The 13,413-nt window shown below is 47.0% G+C and overlaps 1 protein-coding gene across 1 annotated transcript in view; it reads right to left on the bottom strand.

Annotated features, from left to right (window-relative positions):
- rab38a (RAB38a, member RAS oncogene family) overlaps positions 1-10,817 on the bottom strand; it is an 18,075-nt gene extending 7,258 nt beyond the window's left edge. Inside the window, exons 1-2 of the mRNA XM_056283076.1 lie at positions 10,604-10,817; positions 2,066-2,346 (exon numbers count right to left, since the gene is read on the bottom strand). Of these exons, the coding sequence (XP_056139051.1) occupies positions 2,066-2,346; positions 10,604-10,805 (483 nt within the window). The 5' untranslated portion in view covers positions 10,806-10,817. The remainder of the gene's footprint in view (positions 1-2,065; positions 2,347-10,603) is intronic.
- Between the last annotated feature and the right edge of the window lie 2,596 nt (positions 10,818-13,413).

Here is a 13,413-nt window from a genome sequence, read left to right as displayed (position 1 = left end):
GTTGGTGTCAGTGTGCTGGTGTCAGTGTGTTGTGTGTCAGTGTGTTGTGTGTCAGTGTGTTGGTGTCAGTGTGTTGGTGTCAGTGTGCTGTGTGTCAGTGTGCTGTGTGTCAGTGTGTTGTGTGTCAGTGTGTTGGTGTCAGTGTGCTGTGTGTCAGTGTGCTGGTGTCAGTGTGTTGGTGTCAGTGTGTTGTGTGTCAGTGTGTTGTGTGTCAGTGTGTTGTGTGTCAGTGTGCTGGTGTCAGTGTGTTGGTGTCAGTGTGTTGTGTGTCAGTGTGCTGTGTGTCAGTGTGTTGTGTGTCAGTGTGCTGTGTGACAGTGTGTTGGTGTCAGTGTGCTGTGTGTCAGTGTGCTGGTGTCAGTGTGTTGGTGTCAGTGTGTTGTGTGTCAGTATGTTGTGTGTCAGTGTGTTGGTGTCTGGGTGGAGCAGTGCTCTGCTCATCTCACTTCACATAGCCGCCGTGCTTTATCTCCACACATTTAAAGAAGACACCTCGTTGTTCATAGTGTCATATGTGTGTGGGTCTTTGTTTGGGGATGTGTTTGTGTTAAGTTGTGTTTGTGTTAAGTTGTGTTTGTGTTAACTTCTCTGTTTTTTGTAATCTGCAGAGCACGTTTTGACGGGCCCATCACGGCGTCTGTGCATTCAGGCTTATGTGAATATGATCAGAACTTTTGTTTTTGTTTTTTTTTTGTTGGCTTTTTTCTCCCTTTTTCTCCCCAATTGTACCCAGCCGATTCCCCCGCTCTTCCTGCTCCACCCCCTCTGCCGATCCGGGGACTACCACATGCCTCCTCCGATACATGAGGAGTCGCCAGCCGCTTCTTTTCACCTGACAGTGAGGAGTTTCACCAGGGGGACGTAGCGCGTGGGAGGATCACGCTATTCCCCCCACTCCCCCCCCCACGCGAACAGGCATCCCTACCGACCAGAGGAGGCGCTAGTGCAGCGACCAGGACACACACCCCACATCTGGCTTCCCACCTGCAGACACAGCCAATTGTGTCTGTAGGGACGCCCGACCAAGCCGGAGGTAACACGGGGATTCGAACCGGTGTGAGTACTTGATCTACTCGCCCTACCGGAGGTGCTCAGGGTCCTGCGACTACAGATGACATCACTACGTCACGCATTGTGATTGGGTAGGGGCTTGGGTAGGGCTAGTTCAGTTTAGGAAACAGTAGATTGATGTTAGACGCAGCTCGGGCCTTCGGCCGTCATGTGGGTTCGGTGATCCAGGACCCCCCTGGTCCTGAGCCTGCGGCCTCACTCCCGAGACGCATAATAATGTTACTCGTTATGGATGGGGTCTTCTTCCACGAAACGATTCTCTGCTTTCCAGCCACAGAGAGGGGGGCGCAACAACAAAATAGCTTCTGTAAAAAAAAAGAGCTGGTACAGATTGTGCTCAGACATACTTCAGCTCTGTGGCTGCTTGGTGACATCCATCCATCCACCCACCCATCCACCCATCCATCCACCCACCCATCCATCCATCCATCCATCCATCCATCCATCATCCAAACCTGGGGTGCAGGCGGGGAGACACCCTGGACAGGCTGCCAGACCATCACAGGGCCCACACACACACACACACACACACACACACACACACACACACACACACACACACACACACACACACACACACACACACACACACACACACACACACACGTCTTTGGACTGTGGGAGGAAACTGAAGCAACCGGAGGAAACCCACGCAGACATGGGGAGAACATGCAAGCTCCACACAGAGGACGACCCGGGACGACCCCCAAGGCTGGACAACCCTGGGGTTTGAACCCAGGACCTGCTTGCTTTGAGGCAACCGTGCCACCCTTTGTGTGTTGTTTGTTGACACGGTTTGTTTAAACCTTGTTGCTTCAGTAAAAGCTTGGCCTCCACACTCAGATCTCAGCATTGCTTCCAGAGGCCATTGTTGTTGTTGTTGTGTGTGTGTGTGTGTGTGTGTGTGTGTGTGTGTGTGTGTGTGTGTGTGTGTGTGTGTGTGTGTGTGTGTGTGTGTGTGTGTGTGTGTGTGCGTGTGTGTGTTCTCTCTCACCTTAGCTGAGGTCTCATACCACCCCACGAAGCCATGCTCCTCACAGAACTGCTCCATTTTTATCCCGTTGTTGGTCAGCACATCCCGAGCCTGGTCACATTTGTTGGCCAGAAGCACCGTGGCCACGTGCTTCCCGTTGGCAAGTGTCAGTTTAGAGTCAAGGTCCTCTTTCCACTTGGTGACGGCCTCGAAGGAGGCCGGCCTTGTGACGTCAAACACGATGAAGGCGCCCATGGCCTCGCGGTAGTAAACACGTGTCATGTTGCCAAACCTCTCCTGGCCTGATTACACACACACACACACACACACACACACACACACACACACACACACACACACACACACACACACAAACAGAGAGAGAATAAGATCATTAATTGATGCCAACACTTCAATGTATAATAATAATAATAATCATCATCATCTTCTTCTTCTTCATCACTGGAAAACAGAAAGGAGAAGCATTAAAGCCACTGGAAAATCAGCAAGAGAGGAACAGAAGTGACTGAATGTGTGTGTGTGTGTGTGTGTGTGTGTGTGTGTATGTGTGACTAAAATTCCTAGGGCTAAAAAAAAGAAAAAAGATGTGATAAACCCAGTTGGAATGTGCCGTCCAGACTGATTTTCCCATCCGTCGTTTTTTTTTTTACATTTTTATCAAGAGCACCAGCAGTACCACCCAGTCAGCGACCAGACTGCAAAACAGAAACCGACGCATCTGAGATCCAGCTATGCATGGGTGGCCTCCACTCGTGCCCCCTAGTTCTCAACTCAGAGCTCACAGAAGCCTACCTGGTCTTTAAAGCCCCACTTCTCAAGAAAGTGGCTGTTGCTGAACTTCCTGACACCTATATGTTGCGTTTGTGTTTGAGCCCCTTTGTGCTGTCGTGTTGTTTTCTGCCATATCTGCTTGCTAGCCAAAACACCGCCACTTCAGATTGTTCCCACCTGCCCTCATTCCCTGCATCTGGCTGTCATGATGAAGATGTAAAACACGATGCATCAAGTCATTTCTCCCCGGGAGGGAAACGGGGACCACTGAAATGAGCTGCTGCAGCGGCGGCGTACCTGGTAATACTCACAAATCATTCACTGTCTCAAATATGCCAGTGATGGAGCGTATTAAATTAGGACATCTGTTTTCCTGAGGATCTTCAGGATTGAATTAACGTGTCGACCAGCCCAGCCCATTTCTAGCTGTACCCCTAAAATGATGTAATTTCAACAAAAAGCTTGCGTCAAAATCCCACTTACATGGGTTGCTATGATAGATGAGGTGTTGGTTAGGATGCATTAGGAAGGGGTTAATGGTATTGGCCTCTCCATGAACTCTGTTGTCTTATATATATATATATATATATATATATATATATATATATATATATATATATATATATATATATATATATATAAATGTTCCATTTAATATTCCGCTCCTCATTTGTTACGCGCTTTTATTAACACCATTGATGGTTTATATACATATATATATTTATACATATACATATATATATTTATACATACATACATGTATGTATGTATACATGTATGTATGTATACATGTATGTATACATGTATGTATACATGTATACATGTTTATATACGTGTGTTTATATATATTATGCACACAAACACACACACACACACATACACACACACACACATATATATATAATATATACTATACATACTATATACATATATTATTATTATTATTATTATTATTATTAGTATTACTATACTAAATTGTCCCTAGGTGTGAATGTGTGTGTGTGTGTGTGTGTGTGTGTGTGTGTGTGTGGGCCCTGTGATGGACTGGCAGCCTGTCTAGGGTGTCTCCCCACCTGCTGCCCAGTGACTGCTGGGATAGGCTCCAGCATCCCCGCGACCCTGGTTGGGATAAGCGGCTTGGATAATGGATGTTTGGATGAAACCTATTGTCTTTATCAATACTTTAAAGGAAACAAAATAGGGGAGGGAGGGTGACTGATTAGTTACCGATCCATGCCCCGATTAAATGTGACCTCCAGCGTCAGTCAGTCATAAGTAGGTTGACAGACGGACATGATATATCGTGCCGGGTGACAGAGGTTCGCCCATTCTGTATGCTGGTGTATACAGAGACATGATGACAGCAGAGGGGAATGTAATGTAGATTGTTTTTGGGCGTAACAATAGATATACCAAATAAGATATGCCAACGGCCAGTCATCTAAAGAGTAGTAACGGCCATTATGCTCACACAACCTGGTGGATCTGTACACCATCATATTCTTAAATACACAACTGCTGACTGGGAGCTGAAATGACATATCAGATTTCAATCTACCTGAGCTAAGGTGTGTCAAGGGGCTGAAATAACGTAAAAAACAGTGGTGGTGATGAGTTGTGATCAAGCTAAACTGGGCCCTAAAAGGCTCTAACAAGGCCTTTTTATGGTCTCCCGGCCTGTATACGGAGTCCCAATACCACACCTGGGAAGAGTTCATAGTACAGAGGCATGTGACACAATACCTCCAATATGCCCCGACTCCACCACTTACACCGCCACATCTTCATAGCCCCGAGGCCCCGAGACCCCGAGGCCCCGAGAACAGTCATTTCACTGGTTCCACAAAGTTCCTAAAGATTGCTCATTAAAACAGAGCTGCCTGAAGCCACCCGCTGCCTTGGTAATGCTGCACCAGCAGACTGTGATTTATGAGACCCAACGCATGGGAAGACATCTCCTCCCTTAGCTAATCTTCCATTAACCCCCGTGTGTCCCTGGGTAAGGTGAAATGCAGAGCCCACTGGATACATGATGTAGTTTTAGACATTTTTCAAATTCTAATTTTTTTTAAAAACTGCCGTCCAAAGCCACAAGCCCACTCCCTGCTGGTCTATGGCATGACACAGGCTTGTACTGTCTCATAAAGACTTTACTTGACTCACCGGATTATTTTGCTCCATATTTGTTGAGCACTTTCCCTACTGTTGACTGTTTTGTTTAACAAATATATACACACACACACACACCTAGGGCCAATTTAGTATGGCCGATTCACCTGACCTACAAGTCTTTGGACTGTGGGAGGAAACCGAGGCCCCTGGAGGAAACCCACACAGACATGGGGAGACATGCAAACTCCACACAGAGGACGACCTGGCACGACCCCCGAGGTTGGACTACCCCGGGGCTCGAACCCAGGACCTTCTTGCTGTGCGGCGACTGTGCTAACCACTGCGCCACTCACACACACACACACACACACACACACTAATATATACATATATATACACACACACACACATATATATATATATATATATATATATATATACACACACACACATATATATATACATACATATATATATATATATATATATATATATATATATATATATATATATATATATATATATATATATATAACAGTAGAACAATGTAAATATAGAATCCATATGACGAATGTGATAACGAAGTGGCCTCCAGTATACGGCGATTGCGAAATTCAACACAGTTTGACTCGGGTTTACTCTGTTAAACCAAGACTGGATCGAAAAACGCAAGTCGTATTCTTTGCCCCAACTTCGCTCCCTCAAGCTCTGCACGACAATAAGGCAAAGGAAGAGACCCACGGGCACACCTACTATGTTTTTCTTTAAGTAACTCTTAATCCGCCGCTCACAATAAAGCCTTTCTGTATATCTTGGCTCAGGACTCAAATCCCCCTCACATGAGCGCGGGACACATGACCGCTTGCGCTCAGTGGAGCAGGCGCATGGGAGAGGGGAAGAGCAGTGCACGCAGAGGGGTTAAAGGTTCCCTCCATCCCTCAGCCGACCCTCATGTGAGCTGAGACACGTAGCCCGTAGGTTCCCATAAATACCCAACATTCTCCCTTCATAAGCCCGTATTATGAGTCATGTCCTTGTTTCCTTGAAGGCAACCTTTATCTTCATCAATGGCACAATGAAAGAGGAGCCAAGTAAGAGGGCCTCCCATGTTCTCAAACGAGCCATAGCATCGCCGTGGTGCCAGGCTTGTTCATGTGAGAGCACTTATTAATGCTTACCGTCGAGCACGATGGGAATGATGGGAATGTTGGTCACTCTGTCATAGCGATTTGAACTGAACCCGAAACACATAGGTCAGCTGGTACACATATGGGATGGTGTTTATCTTGGTCTTCCCTACGAGGAAAAAAAAATCTACACCACGACCGATGTCTTTTCTTTTTTTCTTTTTTTTTTGGACCCGTGATGTGGGGGTTGGGTATGGCTAGGAGAGAATGGGGGTGACTAATTGCTGTTGGGAGCCACAGCTGCAAGTTGATGGGTATCCAGCTGCTTGCAGTGACACCAGGACCAGATGTCTGACCAGGACCTGAGCGGGCACAGGGGCACAAGGAAGCCTTAAAAAGGACTTGTGTGGAAAGAGATAATGTTGTTAGGTGGCTGAATCTGGAAATGTTTAGTAAAAAGCACACTAACACTTTTCTCTGGTCTTCAGCCCATCCAGTCCTTAAGAAGTGAAACAGAGCAAAAGTTGGGGAATCTCTTCTTGCAGGAGGCTCAGACCACTGGCACGAGGCACGAGGGCAGATGGAGGATAGAGTCTCCTGTGGGAGTTTCTGCAGAGCCATCAACAGTAGTCCGAACCGAAGGCAGGCCCTAAGACCACAACGTTTACAAGCTCACAGATGTCTAGGATGGCATCTGACGAAGATGTTGAGGTGTACCTGGCTACATCTGAGGGGACAGCTGCAGAACGTGATTGACAGACAACGAAGTGGGTTGTGCGCCCACTTCCCCTTCCCGTCGGGGAATCCTGGTGAACGGTGCACAACCTGTGTCCTGCGCCCTGGACCAGGTAGGCCTCTTGCTGGAGGACCACCATCATCCATTTTGAGCTATCCATTATGATGATGCTGGAGGCGGTTACTGTGGTGGAGATGGTCAGGCAGGTAACCTTGACATAACTCCTGCAGAGCCTGCCGGCTGCCAACGCCAGCTAGGTGTGTTGCCACATGCCGTCGGACCTCCATAACGCTGGTGGAGGACCACCTGCAAGCTTTCCAACCTCGCTACATGTGACATCGACCCAGCAAAGGGGATTACTTGAATAGAAATATCTAATAGAGAAATGTGAGATAACATGAAATGCTTAGGGGTGATGTGGGGGTCATCTGATGCTGTTGAGGGGGAGGAGGAAGTGAGAAACCCTCTATCTTAGACTCCCTTAGGTCCAGACATTCAACCCACTCAAACAGCCTTGGGATAGCATACTACGCTTTGCATATGACCAAGAGATTAAGCTTGATGGTCAACCTGTGCACCTCACTCTCTTTACCGCTAAGGTGGGTACCTGTTGAGAGAACTGGTAAGGATCTCATCGCAGCATCAGACCGAAGAGCACGAGGAAGTCACTTTTATCTCTAGATGTGGTTCAAGTAATCTTTGAATATTGTCTGATAGGAAACCACACAGTGTTTTGGTTTCAGTTTAAAAAAAAAAGCCGTGAGGAGGATCTAAGCCGCAGCAAAAATTGAACAGAGTATGTCCTCGACCTGCAAGCAAAACTCCATGCACTGGGTAGGGTAACACCAGAGAACCTGCCCCAGCTGGGCCTGTATAAGTAACGCCTGTATAACAGATAGTCCAACCTTAGACAGTTTTCACTGTGACAAAAAGTGCTTGTATTTCCTCCAACTTCCGGCGGAAAATTGCTCGCCGAGTGGCAAGGACGTTTAGTGGTCACACAGTGAGTCGTGGTTCTTGATTATAATTATAAATAACTCTGTGTGTATGTGTGTGTGTGTGTGTGTGTGTGTGTGTGTGTGTGTGTGTGTTTGGCTGCAAAATTCCTCGGGATAAAAATTAATACGATAAGTCCAGTTGAAATGTGCTGTGTGGACCGATTTTCTCATCCATAATTTTAGCGAGAGCGCCAGCAGTGCCAACCAGACTGTGACCGGATTGCAAAACACATACTGAATATGCATGCTGAATACTTATGAAATCCTGCCATAGGCGACATCCACTCCCCGTCCAACAGAGGGGGTGTTTGGCCATGTTTGGCATCCTCTGGTACTAGCAGGGCACCCATTCACCCTCCACCCTACGCTAACGTCCAGCGTCTCCACCCTAACACCGACCACAGCCATGGCGAACTGGGTTGTTCAGAAGCAGTGAAGTCAGTTATGTTGGGAATGGTTTCATAGCTTGGTTCAACACAGCGTGCCCTCGTGGTGCCTGCCGATTAAACAAATGTAGGGCAGCCAATTAATACCTCAAATATGTGCCCGATCTGATGCTGCAGCGGAGCCAACACACTGAGAACATACTGTGTCAGATAAGAGGCCTGAAAGCCGTTGTGCACGCCGCTCCACAAATACTTACATTTTACATTCATTTGACAGTTATTCGCTCTGCGACCAATCGTTCTTAATAACACACACGCACATAAACATATAAATATGTTCAACTTGACACAAAAAGAGGTGAAATGAGTACGCACCCCTATAGACGGACAGTGAGGTGCTTCAGAGACTGGGCAGAGCTTTACGACTTGTATTAAGAGTGGACCTTTTTTTCTAATAAAGTGCAGGGGCTCAGGCCTCGCTTTAGGGAAAAACAGGGGGCCGAGGAGGCCGGACTCCGAAGCTAATTCCAGTATCGGTTTGTACATGGGAGGCTCCGGCAGCCGGTAGTTCAGTGGGTCCTTCGGTGTAGACGTGCCTGGACCAGTGGAGGTGCCGCTGGGCCGACACCGGGGTCAGCGGTGGCATTTCTAATCCGCCGCATGGGTGTCCAGCAGGCGCCATGGATCTTAACTGAGTCTCAAACCTAAATACTTAAGTAAAGGACATTCGCCTCACATATTAATCTAAATTCGACAAGCACATTAGTTTCAACTGAAAAGCATGTAGGCATGTGCACTTATGTGCATCTTGTTACGGTTCGGCACAGCACGGTCTCCCACGGCAGCTAGGTTTTATATAACCAGTGAACAAATGTCTTCAGATGATAGTTTAGAACCCCCCCCCACACACACACACACACACAGACACACAGACACACACACACACACACACAAGCATGATGGTGTTGTGAACAACTTCTTATCAGGAAACATCAAATGGAAACGTTCCAGTACGTCTCTCTCTCTCTCTCCCTCTCTCTCTCTCTCTCTCTCTCTCTCTCTCTCTCTCTCTCTCTCTCTCTCTCTCTCTCTCTCTCTCTCTCTCTCTCTCTCTCTCTCTCTCTCTCTCTCTCTCTCTCGCCCCCCTCCCTCTCTGCGGTTCAGTTTTCTTTTTCAAATGTTTTCCTTCCATCCCTCTGTCTACAAACACGGCCCTTTACTGTGCAGCCCTCAGAGAAAACAGGGTTTCACGCCGCTTTCACAGCTCATGGCTCCATCAACTGAGACAGAGACCTGAACCAAACCACTTAGTCGTGCTTCGGATCAATCCGCTGCTTCATAACAACCCACACGAGCTCCGGTATCACGTATGCAGCATCGCTTCAGCGCGGAGGCCCCGGCCGCAGCTAATTATCAAGAGCCTGTCACGTGACACCGGGCACGCACTGGTGTGATTCAGCCAACTTTCAAATCCATCTTGTTTTCTTCGCGGCCACGTCTAAACACAAGAGACTGGAGCTGACTGCTTTCCTCTCTCTCTCTCTCTCTCTCTCTCTCTCTCTCTCTCTCTCTCTCTCTCTCTCTCTCTCTCTCTCTCTCTCTCTCTCTCTCTCTCTCTCTCTCTCTCTCTCTCTCTCTCTCTCTCTCTCTCTCTCTCTCTCTCTCTCTCTCTCTCTCTCTCTCTCTCTCTCTGGCTCTCTCTCCGCGCAGTGACACCGTCCCCATTAGCGGCCGAGAGGTTTCCATGGGGACGCGGTGTCACCCGTCTCTAACCGCAAGCGTCGCGCGTGGAAACGTTCAGCAAACTCCTGTTCGGAGACGAGAAGCGCGAGAGCACCGCCGGGACTCCGCCACTAAAACTAGGGCCCGGCTTCCTCTGAGTCTGCCGAGCGACTGTAGATGTGGTTTGTTTGCCCTCAGCAACGCACCGGCGCGAAGGCGTCTCCATATCACTTAAGCCGCAAGTCAAACTCGGCGTTAACGTTAAAAAAAACACACAAAAAAAGCAGTATATGTTTCTTTAATAAACGTATTCCCGACACAGCCGGCACGTGACCGACCTTCAGCGTTGAAATAATGTAACTTATTTCATCGCTGTGAAAAAAAAAATAAAAAAGTTTTAACCGAAATTATAAAGTGGTTATAACGTGGTTATAACGTGGTTATAGAATCGACGCGGCGATAGCCACAAAAGTCAGCGGTGATTCGACCCCAATAAAACGACGCTGATTGACCCGTAACGATAAACGCCACACGCGGGCTGGGAGCCGAGCTGTACCTTGAGGGCTCCAGGTCCTGGCCACAGGTCCTGGGAATAAAGTGGGCAATCAAGCCGCCGCGCATAAAGCGCGCCATTGTTATTTATTCATTGGTATTCGGAGACCCGTTTTGTTTTTAACCTCCCCTACCTGCGATGTCCCACAGCTGTAGTCGCACCGTCTCTTGGTCCCAGTTGAGCACTTTGAGGGCGAAGTCCACGCCGATGGTGGCGCGGTAGTTGGGGCTGAAGTTGTGGTGGACGTAGCGCTTGATGATGCTGGTCTTGCCCACCCCGAGGTCCCCTATCACCAGGATCTTATACAGATGCTCCTTTTGGTGGTTGTTCTGCATGGCGGCCGAGGGCTGATCATTAATACACCGTAATGGAGGGAGCGGGAGGGAGACGAGAGGGAAGGAAAGAGAGAGGGAGGAAAAAGGAAAAATAAAAAGAGGGGAGAGAGAGAGAGAGAGAGAGAGAGAGAGAGGGGGGGGGGGGCTGCGGGGAGGCTGGTGGAGTTTGGAGGAGTTGGGACTGGGTACGCCCCGGCCCACACGAGGGAGTGAGCAGCTTCTGGCCCTTGTGACTCGCCGTGTGCTGTCAGCAGAGCGCAGGAGGTGAGACGCCGTGACTTGATGACCGGGAGGGCCACGCGCATCCCCGTTTCTCCGGGATGACAGCTAGTCCCCCGGATTGGGTGCCTGCCCCTGGATTTCCCACCGGGACCCCCCCCCCCCACTCACACCAATTACTATTAACGGAAATTAACAGTCCAATGTATTTATTCCCAGTCAAAGGGATGCTTGAAATGACGTCAAAACCGCTCGAGGCACGGCTCGACTTTAGCGCGCGCTCACAGCAGCTGAGACCAGAAATGACTTTTAATAAAAAATCAAATCAAAATCAAATCGTCCTTTTTATGCGCTCCTCTGTCACTGGTTCTGAGAGGAAATGCTATCAAACGTGGGAACCCTTCGCAACATATTTCCCTAACACCCAAACGACACAGCATGACACGCATTTTACCCTCTGCCCCTGACACAAAAATAACAGCTGACTTCATGGAAATAGCTGCAGCTCTGCTTGTTATTTATGTATTGCTAAGTATTGTGCCTTAAAACTACTCTGGACAGTCATAGGGGTGGGGGGATGGGGGTGGGAGGGAAGGGCTGTTTCGTTTTATTTTATCACTATTATCAATATCATTGTTATTGCTTCCTTTTCTTTTCTTTTAATGTATACTGATTGATTGATATAACAATGTGGAACACATCTGCCAAAACCTGCTAATTTATTTTAATAATATAAGGATTTTGGAATATAAATTATCCTTTGAAAGAGTAACTAATCCAGTAACTAAGACCGGTTTAGTGAGTTTGCTGACACCTACAGGTTAAAAACATGGCAGGTTGGTCTTGGCACTCTGCGGTGTTAGCATAGCAGGATAAACACAGCTGCAGATTAGCATTGGCAGACAGCACTGTCAACGCTGGTTCTTCGGCACAGCCAAATCAAGCAGAGGCAGAGCCATCATTAATGTTATAATCTGCAGCTGTGTTTATCCTGCTATGCTAACATCATAGAGTACCAAGACCAGCCTGTCATGTTCTGAGCCTTTACAAGGTTTTTAACCTGTATATGTCAGCAAGCTCACTAAAATGGTCTAGGCAGGATTTCCATTCATTGGATCTGTAACTGAAGATTAAATGTCTGAGAACTGTTCTGTGACAGTTATGATAGTTATATGTGTGGGTCTGCAGGCTTTTTTTTTTGTGTGATGGTATGAAAAATGTCACTGGTTTTGCTCCCAAAAATCTGGTCATCTCTTGTCAGGAGACAAGAAGCTCTCTTGTGACTATTTTCCCCAAAGAGCCCGTCCAATGATCTCAACTCAGTCAGTTCTGCTGTAGGATACAGGAATGTAATTTCCCCAGCTCCAGATATATTTGATTTGTTATAACCGTTTTAGGCCACCATCTCCGAGCACAGCCGGGTTTCAGGGGGTTGAGGGGACGTGGTCCTTGTTCACAAGAGTTTTTGATAGCTAGCAACACAATCTGGCCATTCAAATCAGGGTATTTGATGAAGCAATTTATTGCCCCCTAAAGGGTGACATAGATTTCATGACCAATAAGGGATTTCAAATCCAACTGTTTCGGTCCATTGTAAAAATGTTTAGGGGTGTAATAGCTGCCTGTATGTCGAACACTTAGATTGACGCTTCACTTTTGAGGTTTGCTCTCTTATGCATCTCTATATTTGTGGAATTGGATTTTGATCAGTTTTGAAGTTTCATTGAGAAATTGCTTGTAATTGTTAGCTTGGCATATTTTGCCCCTGAAATCTACCAGCGGCACATGTTCTTATAGCCTGGTGACAGCACATCCATAGCATGGTTGTTGGCAAAATAATTCAAAAATGTAACATACATCATTTGTACTTACATTGCTCAATATATTCTAAAAGCAGAATGACTGGCAAACAGGGTCCAAAAACCCAATCCAATTTTGCCATGTGTTGAAAAAACAAAACAAAACAAAAAAAATCGATGTGGATGTAACCCGAGAGCGCCAAAATGACAGCAATTAAGAGGTCTATTACCAGAGGCAGATTGGTCATCTGCATCTGCTGAATAGTAACAACCAAGAGGATAGCAGTTTTAGCCATGTTTTCAACAAAGCAGTTTTAATATTTTGCTTAACTTTACATAGAAAGCCAGATTGCAAAACAAAATTTTCACTGGACTGGCTCTTAAATACATCAACAGTATGATCTACTTAAAAATAATCCTGCCAGGCTGTAGTGGCATGCAATTGGATTGTAAACACCAAAGGGCTAACGCACCCAACCCCGTTCCAAACAATCATCTCTTTATGAATGTCAAGATCACATTTAATACATTTTGGTCACCCAGAGACCTGTTCTTGATACAAAGAGGTTGTCTTGTCATGTGAAGAGATA

This window comes from Lampris incognitus, chromosome 7 (assembly GCF_029633865.1).
Source record: "Lampris incognitus isolate fLamInc1 chromosome 7, fLamInc1.hap2, whole genome shotgun sequence".
NCBI lineage: Eukaryota > Metazoa > Chordata > Actinopteri > Lampriformes > Lampridae > Lampris > Lampris incognitus.
This window is presented reverse-complemented; position numbering and strand designations above follow the sequence as displayed.